Source organism: Excalfactoria chinensis, chromosome 1, assembly GCF_039878825.1.
Source record: "Excalfactoria chinensis isolate bCotChi1 chromosome 1, bCotChi1.hap2, whole genome shotgun sequence".
Lineage (NCBI taxonomy): Eukaryota > Metazoa > Chordata > Aves > Galliformes > Phasianidae > Excalfactoria > Excalfactoria chinensis.
Window position 1 is genome coordinate 130,121,188 of NC_092825.1, and position 22,617 is coordinate 130,143,804.

A 22,617-nucleotide genomic window follows, 5' to 3' on the forward strand; every position below is an offset into this window, starting at 1 on the left:
TCAATGGTGGCTTGCCTGCATTCCTGCAGCTCTTTGGGGAAATGGCTCAGCGGGAGATGTTGAAGTTTAAAGTCCATCTGCTCAAGAGAAAACAAAACCTCGGAGGGCAAAGCCCAGCCTCAAAGTCAACATGTGGAAACCCTGAAAAAACCTGTTTCGTGGTTGAACAGTGCTCCTTCTCTCAGTGCAAAGGCAGAAGGCGAAGCATGCTTGGAAACCTCCAACTTTTGGATATTCCTCCCCCAGCCTTCACCTACGTAACTCAAAATGGGGAGAGGTGGACAACATGAGCACTTCTTTGTGCCATAGCAAGCTTGGTGGTGACTCCAGGATCAGTAGTTTAGCATGGCTGCTGTGCTCACCAACTCTACATAAACCTTTATTGTGGCAGGGCACAATATGCACATGCTTCACTTTACAGGTTTGGGGCAGCCTGGAGGGGAAAGTGCTGTTTAATCTCTTTTAGAAACATAAAGAACACACCAATCTGAGAGTATGTGAGTAAACTCTCAAATAAAACTTCGCATCAGTTGGAGTTATAAAAATCAGGTTTGCTACAGAGCCAGGCTGTCTCCTCTCAGCACGCTTACATGTCACCACTTGATGTCAGTACAGGGCTTTGCAGCACACATATGTACATCTGCAAGCATTCATCTGTTTTTTATACAAGCTGCTCCCACTTTGCAAGCCTATGCCAATTAAAGGACTCCTGTTGGTATCAGATATTTATTCAGATTAGGTTAGTGGTAGCAACACACAGCTTCAGAAGCTGTATTATCTGTAGAGCTTAGTTTACAAGTTCACGTTTTCTTTTTAAACAAAACATGCCTTGAACATCTGTACAGACCACGGTGTACTCAGTCCATGTACAGCAACCACTTTGCTTTTTCTGTGTTGACATTATTGCAACAGTTCTTACAAATTAAGGAACATAGCACAAAGGGAGGGGCTTAGAAAGGCAGTCCTTTGCTTGCATGATCCTTTAGGAAGAGCAAATGGAATTTATTTTTCCATTCCCTTAAACATCACAGTGAGCAGATGGATACAGAGTTTATCAGCACGTCCAGCACCCCTGTTTGCTGCAGACTTGTCTGGCTGTCAGCTGAGATCTCTGTCACTGTCACACATTTTTGGGAAATGCACACTCAGCTATGGAAAGGGTACAGCAATGATATTCCAGAAAACACTGCCCTTGCACTAAGCAAATAGAGAAAGCTGATGGCTGGGCTCACAGCCATGTCTGTACCTGGGAAGTCCTGCTGCTGAGCAGCACGAGGGCACCGTAGTTGGTTTGTGGACACTGGAGGTGGTTCAAGGCTAAGGGGTGATGTGTTCTGCCCACAGCAGGAGCTGCTCCAGCCTCCACCTCCCTGGGGAGCTGGGGGACAGGGATTGAGGAAGAACTGGACAACAGGAGAAGCACATATTCTGCAAAGGTTTAATGCTTAGTACAGTTAAAATGAGTTATAATTCAGTTAAAGGTCTGGGCAGCAGCCAACCAGTGCTGTTCACCATCTGCAGGAGAAGAAAAAGCTTTTCTTGCTGTATTTGAAGGGCATCACCATTTCTAAAAGCTGGAGGGACTTGCGCTTGTACTGGAGGAACATCAGCACTGCCCTTCTGTTTGGCTGCAGATTGCATGACATCCCAAGGCAGGAATGAAACCACAGGAGAGCTGATTCCCTCTAGGGTGTTCTGCACCCACAAGGGCTTTTCTTGAGGTTGTGCAAGCCCCCTGACAGTCTGGCTGTGAAAACAGAAAATATCCTGGAGCTACTCTGACATCTCTGCAGACAAGTGCTGACATTATCTATTTCTGCTTCTAAAGATATCACAGGGCTCTTCGGAGCCCATTACAAGGCTCAGTGTTCTTGCTTAGTGCTCAGCTGCTGAAGCCTCCCTCTACCATTTCTGCTCTTCTTTTTCCACCTGGTTCTCTTCCCTTAGGTTGCAGAACAGCCCTGCAACTGAGTCCAGACGCTGTGATTTATGGTGTCCTCATGGCTATCCAGTCCCTTCCTTTGCAGAAGGGAAGCCCTGCCCTGAGCTCAGTGCAAGGCCACCACATGAGAGCTTTTAGCTGCATCCTGGCCAGATGAGACCAGGAGGTGGAAATGGTTCCAGCTGTACACCTGGCTCCCAAGCCATGGGAGACAGACTCTGTAGGCTTGTGCAACTGCTACGTGGCTGGAGTACAACATTTAGAAGTTGACTTGGGCATTCTTGACAGGAAAAGAAAATATCCATCTGCAACAAAAGATTTCTGGCATTTGTAGGTGTTTATGGAAGAATCAAAGTAAATCTTCCAGAATGGCCTGAGTTACAACTCCCTCCTCTCTCTGAAGGCTTAGAAGGTTGACAGAGGCAGAGCATCAGTAATGCGATGCCTGTCTTTGGCGCGTCTCCTGAGAACTGCAATTTTCTGTGCAATTAAGCAGCTGGGTGAAACGCCTCTGCAGACAACGTTTGTTCTTACACACTGATGCACTTTTTAAAGTACATCACAGAGCACTTTATCTTTCTGTTGGGATCCAACTATCTTACAGTCTAGTTCATCATTTTTATGTACCACTGAATTGAACAGTGGGTCTTCTTTTTTCTTCTCTGAATTAAAGTAAAGCAGACAGAGTATGTGTGGCTCAGCTGGTTTTAGAGTCAGACTTTTCTTATTCTTGGAAGAAAAATCACCCTCACAGATTTAAAATCTCTTTGGCTGTTAACTTAAATAACACCTTATATAAATGATGACTTACAACAATATTGTAATTTGTGGAGTACGTAATATGTTCACTTTATTACAGCCAAAATCACAACACAAGTAATGATGGTGAAAGAAGTGTCTCTGAAGCACAGCAGGAGATTATCAGAAAACCAGTGATACTGGTAATTACAAGCAAGCTTTGCCAGATCAGTTAACTTACTTAATATAACAAGACACTGGTGTCAGTGATGTGGCCAGTTCCTTAGATTCAAGTGTGGATACACAGTCGGTTTCCACGTGTTTTCAGATTTTAAGCAGTTTTTTCCAGAGTCTTTAGATATACCATCCTACTTAGACATTATTCTGGTCTAGATTTATTTCTATAAAACAATTACTTCCACAGGAAAGTTGAGTTAGTAGCAGCCTTTGAATGGGAGGTTTATCAGGCGATAAGGTCTCCCCTCAGCCTCCTCTTCCTCAGACTAAACAGCCCCAGCTTCCTTAGCCTCTCCTCGTAGGGATGATTCTCCAAGCCCTTCATGAGCCTCGTTGCCCTTCTCTGGACCTGCTCCAGTATCTACATATCTTTCTTGTGCTGAGGTGCCCAAAACTGGACACAGTACTCAAGGTGGGGAGACCTTATTGCCGTCTTCCAGTACCTGAAAGGTTCTTACAGTGAGAGTGGGGCAGGTCTCTTCTCACTACTGACTTGTGACAGGACAAGGGGAAATGGCCTCAAGTTGCGCCAGGGCAAGTTTAGGTTGGATATTAGAAAGAACTTCTTTACAGAAAGGGTGGTTAGGTACTGGAATGGGCTCCCCAAGGAGGTGGTTGAATCGCCATCCCTGGATGTGTTTAAGAGCCGTTTGGATGTGGTACTCAGGGATATGATTTAGCAGAGGTTTGTTGTTGTTTTTTAAGAGATAGGCTACTGGTTAGGCTGCGGTTGGACCTGATGATCTTCAAGGTCTTTTCCAACCTGGGTAATTCTATGATTCTATGATTCCATGCAGCTAACCCACTCTTAGATAGCGTTATAACAACTAACTGTGTAACAACAATATCCACACAGAGTTTCCCACAGCGTGGCACGATCCCATTGCTTCTTGTCTTCACTTCTTGTCTAGTGGAACCGGAGACTACTTCAGTTCCTTCCTTGTTTTGTTACACATGTTTTAAAGACACCCTTGATTATACGTGGCAGGGCTAAGAGGAATTTTGTTTTGCTCTTCCTGAATTGCCTCCTATTTATGTTGTACAGTTCTTTTTTTTTTTTTTTTTAAAAGGATGGTCTTGTACTCTCATGTTGATTTATGGTAGTCTTTCATTCTGGAACCAGCTATAAATATCAGGAGTAAACACTCTCTCCCGCCCTTTGTGTCACTAGGGAAGATACTGAATAGCAGAGGTCCTAAGGCTCACCTCCGTGGAGCCCTGCACTACCTACCAGCTTTCCTTTGATGCTGTAACACTGACTTGCACAGCCCCACAGCCTGATGTGAACCAATCTCTCTGTAGCTTCATCCAGATCATGCTTCCCTACCTGCTGGAGTGAGAGTATTATACAAAATGATGAGGATGTATGGCATCTTTTGCAGCCTGTTATCCTGTCCTTGGGGGAAATGAGGTTAATGTGATGTGATTTGTTTCTGACAGCTGCAACTCAGGAGTTCCTTTTCTCCTCTCTGAACACAAATAATCTGATACCTTAAGGAAGAAAGATGATCTTCACCAGTGGGGAAGCATTCTCCTTGTTCTCTCTTCCCATATTCTTAGATCAGTGCTTGATTTTCATACCATATTTATCTTATTTTATTTAGGCCTTAGTTATTTTTATGCCGGGACGTTTGCAATTTTTTATGCTGATCTTCTGTGATTTGACCCAATTCTATTTTTTCTATGCTTCCTTTTGGAGGTTAAATCTTGAAACAGTTCTTTATTTTAATTAATCCTCCTTTCCTTTTTAGACCTTGGGATAGCGTGGCATGTAAGTGAGCTTTTATTTTAATAGATGTATCCATATATTTTCTCTCTTTTAAAAACACATTAATTTTATTATCTTGTTCCTTTGCTTTCTTCATAATAAACTCTGTCATTTTACAGTGTAGAGTCCTGGCTCTTCTCTGCACTATTAAACACCACAGGTTCAGTTTGTCAGTAGCTTACAGAACAACATGGATAGTAAGGATCATTGAATTCTCACATCTCTTGAGGACAAAAGAACAGCACATCCTTTGTGCTGCCAGTTTGAAAGCCCTGCATATTGACATATTAACCCTGTCCTTAACACCCACACAGTCACTTCACACCCAAATGGTATTCCCCCAATTACTCAGCCAAGAATATACTGCAATATACTGTATAACTGTAGCTGACAAGTGGGAGCAACGTGGTAAGAAAGCAATGCTAACAGGTTTTCTTGCTGGCACTCTGCTCCACAGAGTGCAAATGATGGCAAATAGTTACCTGTGTGACTGAGGCAAAGCAGCAGAAAGCCAAGTTAAAGTGAAGACTGCACCTGTTTGCAGCATCTGAAGGAGAAAGAAGACAACAGGAAGAAGCCACACTGCCCGACAGTGACCCATCACTGCCATCCTGTGAACTCACTTGGTGTCTCTCTCTGGTTTTCCTGCAAGGCTCTGGGGCAGCTGCTAAGTAAGAAGCACTGCAGAGCAAAGGTTCTTAACTCTGGAGAAAACAAAATTGCTAAAGGCAAAGCAAAGGACAATGTTAAAGCAGTAAAAGCCATTTTGTCACAACAGTGCCAACCTGGCAGCTTGTAGGTACCTTGTGACAGCAAAGCTTCACGAAGTCACCATGCTGGACAGTACTTTCACAGATGCATCAATTTCCACCTTCTTTTGAACACATATATTATATTTATTGGCCAATGCCATTCCATGGGGATAGCTAATGACAGAGCCTTGTGGTCTGAGGCTCTGATCACTATGGGTAATTCTTCAGCTGAAAATGAGTTCCATCTGGACACAGCCCCTGCAGCAGTGTGTTTCCCTGCTGTGCTGGAGGATATCACAAAGAAGGCCTTCTTGCCCGTCTTCATTCCTTATGGTTGCCCATTGTGCTGCATTCTTTCTCATTTCTTAAGGAAATCCAACATTCGAGACTTCACCCAGATAAAACCTATTAGAGGCTTTTCCAGTTACTGAGGTAGAAGTATTTCCATGAGATCTCTTTGAACCCTCCTCACTGCAAATGGTCTGGACTCTTTTTACCTTCCTTGTTTTAATTCTAAAGAAGCCTCATTTTTCTCATGAGATCCAGTGTCTCATGTTCAAGGGGCTCTTGCCCAGATACTTAACTCAGACTAGGCCTGACAAATGCCCTGGCTTCTTATTCATAGAATAGATGCACTGAATCACTGAGGTTGGAAAAGACCCTTAAGACCAAGCCCAACCATTGACCTGACCATACCAAGTCCCACCACTAAACCATATCCCTAAGGTCTATGTCTACATATCTCTTTACCTCCAGGGATGGGAATTCCACCACCTCCCTGGGCAGCACATTCCAATGCCTGACCACCAATTCTGTGAAGAAATTCTTCCTGACATCCAATCTAAACCTCCTCTTGGGCAATTTGAGGCCATTTCCCCACATCCTGTCACCTGACAAAAAGAGACCGACACCCTCTTAACTGCAACCTCTATTCAGGTTGTTGTAGAGAGCAAGGAAGTCTCCCTTCAGCCTCCTCCAGACTAGGCAACTCCAGTTCCAAATGACCTCAGTTCCAAACTCATCATATCATTCCTCTCTAAAGCTTCAGTGTGATTGCACTCTGCTTGCCATCCTTCCTTTCTACCATTTCTACTCAGCACTGCCTTTTCCTTGAAAGCCAAGAAAACCTGACAACCTGAGGGTAGCTTTGAGCTTCTACTTCCACTATTGACCATTGATAAATGGCAGCTCTTGTCTAAATCAGCAGTAATTGTTTGCCACAAAGAGTTCTGGCACTTTAAAATCCACCAGTTTGCACTGCTGCTGTGTGCTCTACCTCTTGCCTGACTCTTAGGACCTGTTTTAGTCTTGCTGGGTGAAATGGCCCCAGAATAATTCATCTGTATAAACAAAAGTGCTTTTATTCTGTCCTTTCTTGCTGGCCATAGAATTGGTTATGAGTCTTGTTAGGAGACCAAGTAAAATGCCATCAGTAAGGGAAAGATGCAAGCAGACATTTCACTCATCTTCTCAGTGCTGCTGCAGAGATGGCGTTACAGAATAAGGAAGGAATATGAAAACCCAGTGCTCTGTAGGCACCATGATACAAGATTAAAGCTTGGTGAAAGATAAACTCTGATTGCAAAGCCCAAGGACATTCTCTTGTATACTACAGAATAATGACATTTCCTCTCTTCCCAGCAATAGCCTTACCAGAGGGAGGTCCTCTCCTCAGCCATCCCAACACTTTACATATATAGTCCAGTCCAAGTGTCACATCAGACTTCACTGCTGCAGAACAGTGCCCTTAGCACAAGTACATGAATGGGATTTGGGTAGCACCTGTGCCTGAGCACTTCCCTCTGAAAACAGACATTTCACCCTGATGGTGTATGAGGTGAATGTGGGACAAAGGGTTAGTGGACAGAAAAATTCATGGAACTAACATTGCTGAACAAACATTTAAATAACCCTCCTGTGATTTTATACAGGTGGAGATCATCAATCCAGGGTAAATGACCTGCAGTTCCTCACGTCTGCATTTTCTGCTGACTGCAGCAATACCTTGGTGCTGAGCAGAGCTGTCTTTCTAGTTTTTCAACCCGTCTTCCTCACAGCACCTGCTATACAATACTAGACAGTACCCACTCAGACCCTAAGAGATAAGAGGCAGGTGTCTGGCAAAGTTTAGCATACTTAAACAGCATAGGAGCGTCATAAGAGGAACCTTGGAAAATCCATCAGGATAAGTAGGGAACCAGACACGATAGTGCATAATAAAAAGCTTGAGGAAACTGATGTGATGGTGTGGAATACCGATGATCACAAAACCATGACGTTTTGTTAAGCCAGGGAGAGTTGCATTTAGATCATTCAACAAGGAAAATTCCAAGTGGATCTGACAAATCTTTAGCTGTGAGTGTTCTAAAACACAGCAACCTGTTGCCCAGAGGAGTAGCAACTTTGCCTCAAAAGTTTTCAAAACTTGATCAGACCCTGCACAACCCGATTTCTCTTTGATGTTAGCCTTGCTTTCAGCATGGGGTTGGACAAGACAGCTTTCACTCATCCCACCTACTGCAAATTATTCCATGATTTCTGAGACTAGAACTACAGCTGAGAATGTCTGAAGAAGAATGTTTGCAGGAGCAGTGCTCCACATACAAAAATCTGACTGTTGAGCCACTGCTAATCATAAGGCAAGGGAAATGTGTCACGTGTTTGTTTGAAGACCTGCACTCTTTCTTCACTTCCAAACAAGACTCTGCCTTCATATATGTGTAAGTTGACCAGAGGGAATAAAAAAAGAACAAAAAAGAAATAACGTTTTATTTCAAATGCTGATGTACACTGATAACACGTCTTACAGTAGCACCTGGAACAAGTACACACAGAAGGACCTCTCTGATCCTCAGCCATGCACAATCCAGAATATGATACAGGAAACAGTGAACATACATGCTATTTTTTTCTGAAGGAGCAGAAAATAAGTGTTCAAATTAAACTAGAGTGAAGTACAACCATATGAAGCAACACAACACTTTACTTAGCTGCTGGGACCTAAATGGGAAGTTTTGTGGAACGTGGTTATTTAGCAAAACACTGAATACTTACTTGTGTCTCAACTTTGGCCAAGGAAGCTTCCCTTCTCCCCTCATCTTCTGAAGACATCCACAGGTAGAAGCTAAAAAGCTCTAGTGGGAGCAAACTCCCTACTGAGTCAGTGGGTGTCAGTAGGAGGACTGACCGAAGTCCTAGCCTTCCCACTTCCATATTGTTATGTCCAGGAGCCTCTGGTGGAATCACTTGGGCAAACAGAAAGGAACCAAAATGACAATAACCAGTCAAGCAATCAGAAGACACCAATGAGCAGACATTTTGTTTGGTGAAAGCCCCTTACTGTACAAACTGAAAACAACACCAGCAGACCACAGATACATGCTTAAAGTCAAGAAAAAAAGAGAAGCAGCACCATAACTTCAAGAAACCAGCTTTCAAAACAGGTTTAGCAGATGTGGCTAAAATAAAATAAAATAAGAAACATTTCCATTAGAGAAACTGCACCTTGTTTTCTAATGGAAGGATTGAGAACCACACCACTACTACTTTTGTCTCATGACCGTCCTTACCCAACGTAAGAATCTGGACAGTTTGGTATATATGCCGTATTTGCCCTTCCTTGCACATCCTTCTCCCCAGCTAACAATTCCAGTAACAAAGTAAGTATCCTTATATCTGGTTACATGGGGGCCTCCACTGTCTCCTTGACAAGCATCCTTTTGCTCTGTTTCATAACCAGCACAGAACATGTTCTCTGTTATTGCAAAGTTAGTGGACTGCTTGCAAGTGCTCCTGTCAACATAGGGGACTTCAAGCACTTTCAGTCTTTTGGAAAGCCGTCCAGCTTCAAATTCACGCCCAAAGCCACTAACCATCCCAGACTTTTGGTTCATCAGCACTTCATTAGCAAAGTCTGCTTGTGGGAGGCATGCTGGGACAACATACTCAGAAAACTGTATAGGTTCCTTCAGCTTTATGAGGGCTATGTCATTATCATAAGTCTCGGCGATGTACTTAGAGTGAACAAATATTTTCTCTGCAGTATGCTTCGTTTCAGAATGCTCTTCCTTTTCTCTATCCACTTCACCTGTACAAGATAATTAAAAGGATCATTAATAGGATAACAGAGAATAAGAACAGCCTTGATAAAGGAGGACACCAGTGTTCCCATTGCTACCACTCTAAGACTTCATACAGTACAAGTAAATTGCAAGAATGGACTTCAATATTTATTAGCCATGCTTGGATGCAGTTTCAGCTCCAAGGTTTTGTGTATGAAGCTTTCTGTACCAGTTTATGTAAATCAGCATAAAATCATTCAACTAAACTAACACAAATTTGGTGGATGTTTTACAGCAACTTGAGCCTGGCCTATACTGAGGAAGTGAATCTGCTCTGGATCAAAACTAAGAGTGCAAATACAAAGTTGTGTTGATCTAGTATCATTTCTCAGAAGTGGAGCAGTGAGCTAATGTGAGATAGACAAGAGTTTCTTCTTCCACTAGTTTGTGTGTCACAGCTTTCCTCAGTGTTCCTGTAGAAAACAGTTGATGTGTTTCAGACCTGCAGGAAAACATGATGAGCTTTCTGGAGAAGCATTTCTCTGGCAAGCACAGTGCTCGCCAACACTTCCAGAGAATTTGCTCTTAAACCCTTCCAATTATCTGGCAAAGAAATTATGGCCATTATCACCTTCTACTTCAGCTGTGCCAGTGATTACAAAGCAGGATTTCTGCAGTAGGAAACAGTAGATAGCATAACACCACCGAAACACCAAACTGGTAACAAACCAGTTGATACGGTTACATCTAACATGGGTAACAGGGACGGAGAATGTCTGCAACGTATCCTCGCGCATCACAAGAAAAAAATACACAGCGCCTTACCAACAACAACTTTGATCTCTTTGGATTGGTTTATGCAATGAGCAGCAGTAAGGATGAAATCTTCATTCAATATAGTTCCACCACAAAACTCTTCGTCTTTCTCATTTAGCAGCACGGCCTACAAGACAAAAGAAATATAAGTGCTAAATTTAAAGGAGCAGCTTATTCTCAATGAGCTATAAACAGCTGATTGTTTTCTCTGCACACCGCATACATGCATATTACAGTAGCATGTATGCAGTGCTCCACAAGTTAAGAGAAGTTAGTTATGAAAGCAAATGCATGCTTCCCCTGACATGCTGTCAAGTATACTACCTAAAGGGACTGCTATCTTGGGGAACAGGGATGGAAAGCTGCAAGACAAAGGCACTGAGAATGTGGTTGTACACTTAGGGTACTCAAGCCACACTAAGCAAGCATAATTTCCTGATAGGCTCTGGCTCTGCAAACAGCCTCTACAACACATGCACAAATGTACTGTATGATATTGACTTCTGCAACTAGAGGTTGATTCAGTTAAGTTTAGGTAGTGATGGTCAAGCCATTAGATCAGCAACCTGCTAGAAGTGTTTAAGCTCTGTGCTCACATTACCATGGACACCTGCTCTCACCTGTGTCAGATCTACACAACACTATTCCCATACAGAATTGGATTATTATGCTAATGGTCCCAGTGAGTGAGCAGACTAACATGGAAAAGCACTCCATGATAAATCTCACTCAGAGAAACAGAGAAGGTAAATCATCATTCCTTAGAAAGGTTGAGCAAAGAAAGACAAAGGAAGATGACAAAGAAAGGCAGGTCAGCTCGGCCAGAACAGCACTGCTTATGCACAGAACTGGAACACAACCTGTAAAGACAACACTGTTGAATCAGCACATCTCAAAAGCCCTCTCTGGTAACAGGTTAAAAGCAGCACAACCTAAAATGTCACAAAACCATTCATTTTGACATTCTTAGGCCACAGTTTGCAGAAGAGCACACACAAGTGCCTGAGTTCAGGTAGCTCAGCCAATTCCAACTACAAATAGCACACAGCAGAACACAAAGTAATTCAATGAACAATTATGAAGTTTCCCTCAAAAACACATGCATGAGATTTACCTGCCATGGGCATTCACCAGGATGACACTCATCCCCACCTACTATCCTGGTATCGACATTTGGATCTGTGTTACTTGATCTGTTGCGAGGAGGGGGAGTTGGGCTTTCTGTGGTAGCAGTGAAGTCCTCCTTCAGACTTGTTCCATTTGTGGAGGGGACATCTTGATCAGTAGTTGCATTGGTACTACTATTAGTGGGAAAATTGATAGACCTTTTAGTTCTTTTCACAAGGACTTTTCCACATGGGTACTTTACTGTAAAGAAAAGAATGCTACAATTAGAGAAGAAGGACTGAAACACCTATACAAGAGGACACTCCTTGACAACACCATCTCACAGTAAATCAGTTAATACAGCTGTTTTCAAGACTACCAAAGCCCTGGCAGATGCAACAAAGGAGGAAGAGCAGATGTTTTGGCAGATGAAAGGTATTTGCTTGTCCATAAGTTCAGCCTCTGCACAGTGTTTTCACTGTGTTTTTAAAGTTATCTTCAGTTCTTCACATTGCCATATGCTTGTCCTACTCTTACTACAATCACCTTAATTAGAAAACTCAGCTTACTGTGTAAGAGAGGTGGCCCAGGTCGTAAAGGCTATAAAAACCAATGTCAGAATCATACAGTTGACTCACATTCCCCTCCCTTCCCTGATTTGTTGGAATACAATGAAAATGTACCTAAATTAGCATCAGTCTTAATTATTTAATGTCAGTTGTTGCTATTTAATTTCACTAAACTGAAATCAAAAGTGGTTTCTGCAAGTGGCTATTTTATACGGATGTAAGATACAGCTACAATTTTCTCTACAACTACAAGACACGACCACGATTTTCTCCTGTCAACAGCATTTTATTTCCTCAGGTAGTACTGTGAGATCAGGTAAAACTACTACTTAGCTTTATTCTGAGATGTTCATCACATCACTTCACACATGGAAGGCCATGAAAATACAAACCAGCTGGCTTCGGCCTTAAACCTATGCCATGTAGAATATAGTTCAAAAGATATTTGCTAGCCATGAAACAAGCCCCACCTCCATTGCTATTAGTTTACCATATGGCTTCATACCTTTTGAAACACACTGTTTGCCATCTTCTGCCAGCTCATACCCACTTGTACAGGAACACACGACATCCTTCTGCATGCTTTTTTTGATGCTGCAGAACTGCTCACAGTCGCCATTGTTTATTTTGCAGTACTTCGGTATGACTATAAAGAGAGAAGTTTGGAGAATAAACACTGACTTCATAGAAGATCTTGAAGTTAATTAAATTAAATGGCACTCTTTAAACAGGATAAGCTCCCCCTGTAAAAGACCTGAAGCCCATTTTAATAACAGCACAAGTGGCTAACATTAGCTTATACCTTACAAAGGAAACACATCCACCACACAAAGCATACTTGCGAAACCCAAGTGCAAATAGTGGCTGTGTCACGGTGAGCTTCAAAAGGAGAGACAGTATTAATAAAATACTAACACAGAAGTGCAGTTATTGGTAAACCCTTGCCTGATTCCTCCCTCCTGCCTTAAAAAACTCAGCTCCTCACCACTCCCCTCAGATCTGTTTCTGACCTTCAGTTCCACACCCTCCACTCTTACTTCTGGACAATCACACTCCAGCAACGTCACTAGAAGTAGCTGCATACCACAGATGTGAGACCCAGGAAAGACTTATAAGAAAAAAAGATGATTCCTTGCAAGGCTTACAAGTCTCTGTATTGCCTTCAGAGATTTGCCTTCTTTGGTTCTTCATGCTGTGAGCTGAACAGGACTGTACTTCTGAGCTTGGAGTCTAGGCTCTTTGATATCAGCAATAAGAATCTTGTGGTTCTTAGATTTACTGTCATGCTTTGGGGATTTAAGCTCATGTAAAGAGGCACTCTGATAATTAAAAGCGCTTTCTTTGGAGCAAGTGTAACACTGGAGCACTCACTATCACCATCCAGACACTGACATGCTTATATCTCACTGTTGATGGCCACCTATTCTATGCATCTTTCCAAGTGAAAAATAATGCTTGCTAAGGGACTGCTAAGCATCTATGCTTCAGCTACCTGGCATATTCTCTGCCACAATTGTCTGAAGGAGAAACCTACCAAATTCACAGTTCTTGCCTTGATAACCATCCAAACAGGAGCAAGTGTAGGAACCAAGTCCATCTTTACAATGTCCACCATAGTGACAAGGATTTGAGCTGCACTGGTCACCATCTACAAAAACAAACCAAAAACCAAATTGTTGTTAGAGAAAACATATTTTCAATGAACTCTGAAGGGGGGTTAGTTTTGACAAGCAATCATTCTTTTTAAGACATATGTCTTGTGAGTGTCCACATTCCAGGCAGAGCAAGAGCAACTGCAATCATTCCAAATAAGCGTGATTCATATATATATATCCTCAGTTTTGCAATCGGTTTTTGGTGGCTACTGTTTGACAGTGTGTAGTTACAGCTTTTTTCCTAAGAAGACAAATTAATACTTGCTTGTCAAAATGTACATTATTTACAGTGAAGACTGTAAAAGCAGACTGGACCTTTCTGTGTTGCAACTACTGTTTAAAGCATTTCCCTGCCATTTCCACGTAATAATAACTCAACTATTAGTAATTTAAAGGTCATCTCGTCCCACGTGCATGTGTTTTGCCCACAGTGTTGCTCTTTTAAAGCAACCAGCATATGAATCAGAAGATAAACAAAATAAAACACTTTAAAAGCTCTTCTAAATCCATGTTTGCGGGACAAATTCCTGTTTCATGCTGCTTGTGGTATGAAAAATGTCCCATTGTATCCACTGAGGTACGAGCGTCGGTGTCAAGGAATTAGCTCTTACCTCACTCTCCCTTTATTTAAGCTGGGATCTCTGTATTTGAAACACATTTCTACAGTCTCTCTTCCTTTCCATGACACGAGAACAACTGCCTAACTTGACCCCAGACACATGTAGCTCACAAATAATACAGTCACAAGAAGGGAAATCAGGCTGTGCTGCATTTGGAGGCATGTGCCACATAGCATCCCTTTCTCCCACCCCCATGAAGGCATCTCACTCCTGCACTGATGCTTGCTGCCATGGTCTCTCCCACACAGCAACCTGCAGTAACGAATACATTCCTGCATCACATGAACCTGCCAAGCCCTTCTGAATTGCACGGTAAGAAAAGGAGGATATCTGGAGAAGTGCTAATTCATTGCCTTAGAAGCACACGTTGAATGTTACCACCTATTCTGCTCCATTTGGAGCAGCTGAAAGAACAGCAGTGCCCACAGAAGAGAGAAGATGCAGGATACTGCTTATCCGAAAGATCCAGTGTGCCATCTGCAAGATGCCCCTGGCTGTGAACTCCACTGCTGAAGCTGCATCTGACACAGAGAACACTTGTGGGGCTTTTTGTACTACCCCACAACTCTCCATCCCTTCCTTCTGTACCTGAACGTGACTGCAAACACCAGCATTCCAAATGCTGCATCCACATGATCCACCACAGAGATGTTGAAAGCTGATGCTTGTCCTCCATGGTGGAAAGGCAAGACCACCATTTATTAAAACAAAGGCACACTGGAGGCCTGCAGCACAGCTCCTGCTTTCTGCCTCCTCTGTTGTACTGGAGGGCACTGTTCTGTAGTGCACTCAGCCAAGCAGCATCCTACTGATAGAAACCATAGTTTCTTAATTTTCCCTGTACTGCAGTTGCTGCTGGGGGACTGAGTTTTCTATCAATATTGCACAAAAACATTGCAGAATCCCCTACTAAAAAAAGAAACGAGAATGAATTGTTCTAACTTGGCTGAGGGCAGCTGTGGTTTTCAGAACTTCTAAACACCAATAGAGCATACGTGGACTGTGGTTTAGGATGTATGAAACTGGCATTTCCGCTGTGAGCACTGGCACTGATGTTCCACTGCCTGTATTCTCATGAGAAAAGGGTTTGAAAATTTCCACTTCTGTTCACTGCAGCACTGACGCAGACTCTGTTGGCAATTTCACCCTGTAGGATGCAGAATTCCTCCCCCCCACCCCTCCCTTAGAGGATTTTGAAAGGCTGCATCTTCTTTGTGGCAGCTGTCTTCAATTTTCTTCAGACTCAGAAGACAAAGCTGAGCAACCTCTGGTCAACATTTTTGAGGTACTTTTCCTTACACAAAGACTAGACACGTACTTCAGGAGAACATGTTACCAATCAATAATACATTAAAAATATGTCCCTGTGAGCTTATTATGAACAACAGAACCCTAATAAGTACAAGTCAAACCTTCAGAAAAACAAAACCCGAAAAGACTGACTGGCAGTATCTGCTAACCCACTGGTATGTCATTCTTGAATGCAAAGCAGCTCTGTTGAAAACAATTCCCACCGAATCTCTGTCTTACAGGAATCAGCAACACTGTGGCATGGATGGTGACATGCAAGTGGTAAGCGGCTGTGCAGTACAGACTGATGTGTTACATTGCCTGATGCAATGAAGTGCCACCCCCGTCTATGACTCTTTGCAACTCGGACTCTTCCACCTCGGGCTGACCCTCTGCATGATGATGAATGGGCAGAGCCAGACGCCCAGTTTCTGCTTCTCAGTACGCTTGGCATGCAAAGGACCAGTATTCTTTTTTGAGAGGACGAAGATCATCCCAGGAACTGGAGGCTGATGAATCTGGCCATCAAATGAAGTGACTGGGTTCGAGCAACAGCAAGGCTGTAACTCAATCAGATTCCTCTTTCAGGGGAAACAGTGAAAAGAATCAACAAGGCAGCAGGAAGTGGTTATGTAAGATGCGCATCCTTTTCAACCTTGCGAAAAGGAAGCTTAACTTTCTAAACAAATGCAGACTCTTCCTTACCTACGTAGATATTCCAGAATTCATCCTACGGGTTGGTGTGAGGCAAGGGAAAAAAACAAAAGAAAACAAGAAGAGTTAGATGAGAATTTCTGAATTCAGTTCTTCAGGAAAATATCAGAGCTTTCATACAGAGGATGCAAAAATTTAATTTACAGGCAAATAGCGTCTTGCAGTCTGATATTGTCATTTCATTAATTAAAACCATCTGGTTAAAACCACCTATAGCGCCCAGTTCAAGAGAGACAGGTCTCACATGCTCTTCAAAAATACCTAAACCTCCGCAGAGATTTCTTAATGTCACTCAGCATAAGGCTCTTCATTTCTTGCATAACCGCATCTTGCCCTTGGTTTTGACTGAACTTCCTTACCCTCCTACAATGTCAAATTTTCAGCTTCCTTCCCCTGTACCCCCATGGAGCAGGACTTCAGAAATCCTGACGTTTAGAAACATTTTGTCTGACTTCTGTGCTTCTGTCCCTCTCACTGAGTACCTTGGGTACGCTGTCTGCCCAGGACGGTCCCTTCCAGCTAAGTCTGGTCACCAGGTAGAACAGGCTGTGCTGGTTCTGCTATGGTTCAACACTTGCGCTTTGAAGTGCCCAGGTGATGCACCCATGACTCCACACCCAGTTCACCTCAGGGCCACTCCAAAAACATTCTGGCCAGCAAGTAACACTACAGTTAAATGAATCCGGCCTTGACTCCAGTTTCAGGGCTGTTCCACATACAGCCAGTGTTCCCAGTTTCCCTCCACCAGCAAGTCACTTCAGTTTCCATATAATACTTCTACTGACACCCTTGTTCCTATACTTTCCCCATCTCTGTAGGTCCTCCTTTAGCTTGGGCACTGTCTGCACTTCTAGCTAAAGTTAAGCACCCTCTAGGGCAGGGAAGGTGACTCAAAAGTCACAAACACAAACTTCATTCCATGCGGGCAATTTAACATAAAGAACCGTCCTCAGTACATGTTCTGACAATTCAAATATTGGAAAGATCATTTTGGACACAAAACTTCTTGGGATAAATATGGAAAAAAAAATGACATGAAGTTCCTCATCAGTATTTGCCATCTCAGCCTTCCCATGGGCTCTCCATCTAAGAACTCTTGAACATAGTCACACTGCTCAGCTACGCCACAATAGAAAATAGCTCTAACATAGGGAGTACCAAATTATTTAAAGGTCAAACGCCTCATGATGGCAATTAAGCAGATCAGAATAGGTAAAAGAATTGAGTCCTTATTGTGGGGTGATACATGATGACTGGTTTTGTATGTGTATGCCTTAGCAATTCCAACCACAATCAAAATCACCATCTATTCTTTGTGGTAAGTGATCAACAATAACACTGGCAAGTCATAATGCATCAATACTGTTTTGTAGACATGAAATATGTAGGCCTATGTTTCATATTAGTTCATCCTTACAGTTTTCTCATTGTCTTCAAAGGCTTCTCTCGCCTCTTCTCTTGAGCAGCGCTCCTCATTGCATTCTCTTTCAATATTGCCTTGCTTCACTTCTTCTAAAAACGAGTTGGCACGTTTTGTTCTTTCCAAGAACTTGTCGGCACTTTCTTTCTTGATGAACACTAGACAATAGAGAAAATAGTACAACTACTGGGTAGCACATGGTGGTGGTAACGAGTCATCAGAAATAAGTGAAGAAAGGAAAACAAGTCAGACCTTGTCACCACACTGCACATGGGCAACATCACTGGTTATGTCAGCCCTCACGCAGATGGGATCTCAGGGTCTGTGAGATCAGTAATTCCAAGACAAGCCAGAGGCACACAAAATTAGTCTTGAGAAGAAAGTGTTCAGGTTACTGCCAAGGGTTTATATTTCTGTTGCTCCTGCTCTAGACTCCAGGCTTGAACAGAATGACTTGCCCTGCCACGGTGAAAGCAAGAGAGGCTGCAGCCCCTGATTTGGTTTTAAAGCTGGCAACCAAGCAACACCACTGGCTGCTCTGGAGACATGTGGTCCAGAAAACAAACACCACACAAACAGAAGATGCAGTGAATTGCCAGCATGGGGATCAATTGGCAGATGGGAACAGCTGTTTCACAGTCCCGCTTTCAGAAAAGAAACAGCCCAATGTGTGAGATCTACTGCCCTTCACCACCCCAGGCCCCAGTGTGCTGCCCTTGGGTCTTTCTTCCCACTTAACAACTGTCTTTCAGAGCGCTATTGCCTTACTTCTAAGTGTGCAAGTACAGCCAATGCAGCTGTATTCAAAGATTTAATCAAGAGCAGAGGTAAATGAACGTCAGCTTCAGCATCTGAAGAAAGTACAGCTGGAGTTCAGGTTGCTGGGTCATTTTACTTTTAAAAGCTTGATGTCACAGAGCACATGACCTGCTGCCTCGAAGTTCAAGATGCAGGTAACTGATTATTTAATGGAAGGATCAGAGGTGTTAAACTCAGCTCAGTCACTTGGCTGCATGAGCCATCACAACCCTCTGCAGTAACTTGTGCACATGTTACCTGACAGGGATCACAGAAGCAACACTGTAGTAGATTGCAAATTACCTTGTAAAAAGTGTAAGTTTTAGGAAAGCTTGTGGACACTGAAAGCTAGCGTTCAAAAACCCTGAAACCTACAGAGGAAAAAGCACTCCCCAGTCACAGTGTGAAGCATGGAAGGCAGTGCTGCAGATGGGACTTGAAAACCAATGGGCAGCTTGCATTGACCTTACACAGCTCAATGCAGCAAGAGGTGAATTAGCTGATCAGTTACCATATTTTTTGATAACGGAGCCAAATTCTGCTAGTGCCGTTCATACTAAGCAGCAGCACGGAGCCTATGTGTACTGTGGTGCTCCACTTGCTCTAAGAAGGCTCTGTGCAAGAGGGCTACAGCGATGCTTCTAACTTCTAGCTCAGTAACAGTCAGTTCATTCACCCACTGCCTCGTTTGTCCTTAAGTCCTTCCCTGCAGTGCAGGACAGTGACAGGATGCAGCCGGTGGGGTCAGTGGCACGGTACTCCTTTGCCTCCACATCACTACTGCTGCATGAGGATGTTTTCCTAAACTTGAACTAGCCGATAAGCGTTCTCAGATCCGAACTTCCTGCCGTCCTGCCTTCTTCGAAAACACAAACGAGCTCTGGCTGTTGGTCAGCTCAAGTAGGACACTCCGGCTGCTGGCCGAGGAAGGACCTTGCTGTAAAACCCAAGCAGGCTGACTCACTAAAGGAAGAGTCAAAGCCTTCAGAGAAGCCACCCGGTGTGGCTTTCAGCTCTGAACGTTGATGTTGACCCTCTCAGCACAACCCCTGCACCCAGCCCGCGGCCAGGGGCAGCCGGCAGAGCCCAAGAACGAGACCTCGCCGCGCTCGAAAGGCAGCCGCGCTCCCAGCAGCCCCGTCCTACAGGGGGACCCCCAGGGCTAAGCCCCAGCGGCAAACTCGCAGCACCCCAGGTGCCCCCCGGCCGCTCCCCGCCCCGAGGCGCTGCTCTGCCCTCCGGCAGGACTCGGAGGGGGCACTCTTGGGGGTGACAGCCCGGTCTTCCCTAGCCTGGGGTCCGCAGCCTCCGCTCCCCTCACGCACAGTGCGGGAGGCACTTTTCAATGCGGGCGTTTCCACGGCAGCTCCCTACAAACTGTGAGGACGGTACCCCCTCCTCCGCCAGAGCAGACGCCCCCCAGAGCAGCCCCTTACCGCCTCCTTCAGCCCGGAGCTCGTCCGGCAGCGCCGCGCAGAGCAGCAGGAGCAGCAGGCGGCCGGCCATGGTGACGCGGGATGGGCACCGTGACGGGACCGGACGGGACGGGACGGAGCCTTCACCCCCGGGAGGGCAGGGACTGCGGCGGCGTTGCTTCACCCTACCCAGAAATAGCGGAAGCGCCCTGGAAGGGGGAAAGCCGCTGTGGGATTTCTCAGCCGGGGGGTGGCCCCATTAGAAGTCTCTCTCTCTCTCTCTCTCTCTCTCTCTTTTTTTATTTTATTTATTTATTTTTTTAAAGGAAGAGGTTGGGAACGAATGTTCAGCTTATTGAGCAAGTGCTGGCCGAGGCTGGCCCCTCACCCAAGTTGGTGCTGGCAGGTGTGGGGCTTGGCGTGATGCTGAGGAGTGCCCCATGGCAGCCTCACTCCTTGCTGCTGCCATCCAGCATCCCCATGCTTAATGCTGGCTATGCTGGCTTTACCACCCTGTGGCCTCATGGCCTGTGGTGGCACAGAGATCCCTCACCGATAAAGATGGTCTCCAGAACTGGCCTCTGTCTCCCTATTTTGGGGGTTTCCCAATGCTGTGCCCAGCGAGGTCTCCTTGCTGCCACAACTTGCCTTCCATTAGTTGTATGAGCTTTAACAAGACCCAGTGCTGCACTTGGGTCACAACAACTTCAGGTATTGCTACAGGCTTGGGACAGAGTGGCTGGAAAGCTGTGTGGAGGAAAAGGACCTGGGGGCATTGGTTGACAGCCAGCAGTGTGCAAGGTGGCCAAGACATCACGGCTTGTAGCACAGCTTGTAGCCACAGGCCAGCAGGAGCAGGGTAGTGATCATCCCCATGTACTCCGCACTGGCGAGGCCGCACCTGAAGTTCTGTGTTCACTTCTGGGCCCCTTGCTACAGGAAAGACACAGAGGCTCTGGAGCACTTCCAGAGAAGGTCAACAAATCTGTGAAGGGTCTGGAGTACAAGTCTTATGGGGAGCATCTGAAGGAGCTGGGGTTGTTCAGTCTAGACAAGAGGAGGTCTAGGGAAGAGCTTATGGCTCTCTGCAACTACCTGAAAGGAGGTTGTAGTGAGGTAGGGGTTGGCCTCGTCTCCCAGGTAACAGTGATAGGACAAGAGGGAATGGCCTCAAGTTGCACCAGAGGAGGTTCTGGTTGGATGTTAGGAAAAACAGCTTATCAGAAGGAATGGTGAGGCACTGGCACAGGCTGCCTAGAGAGGGGGTGGAAGTCACCATTAAAGAACATTGTGCATGTGGCCCTGAGGGACATGGTTAGTGGGCATGGTGGAGATGGGTTGGGGTTGCACTAGGTGATCTTAGAGGTCTTTCCAACCTTACTGATTCTATGATTCCATGATTGTTTACACAGGCTGCTGTGTTAAAAATATGCTTAACTCTTGGCTTTGTTGTGCGAAAGTCATGTCACACAGCCATTAATACTGGTTGGATGTTTTGTCTGCATTTTGCCCTTTTTCTGCAGGGTGACTTGTTCATAATATCAATATTTACAGTAGAGAAGTCTCCCGGTGGAGCCTGTAAAATCAAACAGCTATTTCAGCTTGAGGGGCCTAGAGGGATGATGTTGCAATGCCAGGTGCCTCATCTTGGTGAAAACGAGACTTTATTTGCTGCCTGCTGCCCCCATTCACCTTTCTCCCTGGGAATTTTCCTCATTGTTGGTTTCTTTTTTAATATTATTTGTTTTGCATGCTGCTTCTGCTGCCATAAATGCTTTCCTTTCTTATTTTCTCTCGCTCACAGTGGGTTTTGTTATGTCTTGTTATTTCTTTAGGTATAACCAGAACCTCTGAGGCGTGCTTTTATACTGTAAGACCTTGTTTTCCAGGTCTCTGGAAATTGCAGCTTTTCCCATCTTTGTTCTTAAAAGAGTAACCCCCCATTCCTCTATGTCACTAACAGAGATTATGGGATATTTGGTATCACATGTACCATAGAATGCCAGCGTTCTTCCCCAGTGCTAGACCAGAGCCAACAGTGAGTGTCCTACATGCTGATAAGCCTTTGTGATTAATCTGATATTCAGCATGATTTGAAAGAATCCCAATTATACGAGAAGGCAAATGTAGGATTAAATCTGTGGTATTCTTCATCACTTATAAATGTATTGTTAATAGCCTTGCTGCAGTAATATTTAGTGCAAGAAGACTAATATCAAGCTTTCTTAGCAGACCCATAAATGTGGAATTAATCTTCTCCCGGATTTCTTGTCTTGAGGATGTTCTGCAATTCCTCCCTCTCAAATCTACCTGTTGGAATTGCAAAAGAAAGTTTCTTCACCATAAGCTAAAAGAAACACCATTTCTCTTTCCCCTGCTGTTGCTTCATTATATTGCAGGACCTATCAGCACAGGAAGTGTGAAAGCCTGAAGTGTAAATGTGTTTAAAAGAGATTGCACATGTGTATGGCAAATGGGTTCATTCATGACCGCTCAGACTCATGCAACTTCTTGCTCAGGAAGTCTGTACATCATTGATTACCAGCAGCCACGATGGCAGCATAAGGAAGGATCGTGGTGTACTCAACATATTACCAACAGTGTTTCTCAGCACCAAGCTTTTCTATTACTAGAAAATGGGTGAAGAATGAGGGACTCTGAGTCTGCTTTAATAGGGCCTTTCTGTGGCCTCTTGACAAGACATTCAAGTTTACA

General features: G+C 44.3%; 1 protein-coding gene across 1 annotated transcript; it reads right to left on the reverse strand.

Moving 5' to 3' along the window:
- Positions 1-8,189: 8,189 nt before the first annotated feature.
- F10 (coagulation factor X) lies at positions 8,190-20,045 on the reverse strand. Its single transcript, XM_072347136.1, has 8 exons — positions 19,924-20,045; positions 17,687-17,847; positions 16,261-16,285; positions 13,525-13,638; positions 12,496-12,636; positions 11,429-11,682; positions 10,324-10,441; positions 8,190-9,524 (listed from the first exon to the last, which is right to left on the reverse strand). Exons 1-8 carry the CDS (start codon positions 19,991-19,993, stop codon positions 8,980-8,982), a joined length of 1,428 nt encoding a protein of 475 aa, XP_072203237.1. The 5' UTR covers positions 19,994-20,045; the 3' UTR covers positions 8,190-8,979.
- Between the last annotated feature and the right edge of the window lie 2,572 nt (positions 20,046-22,617).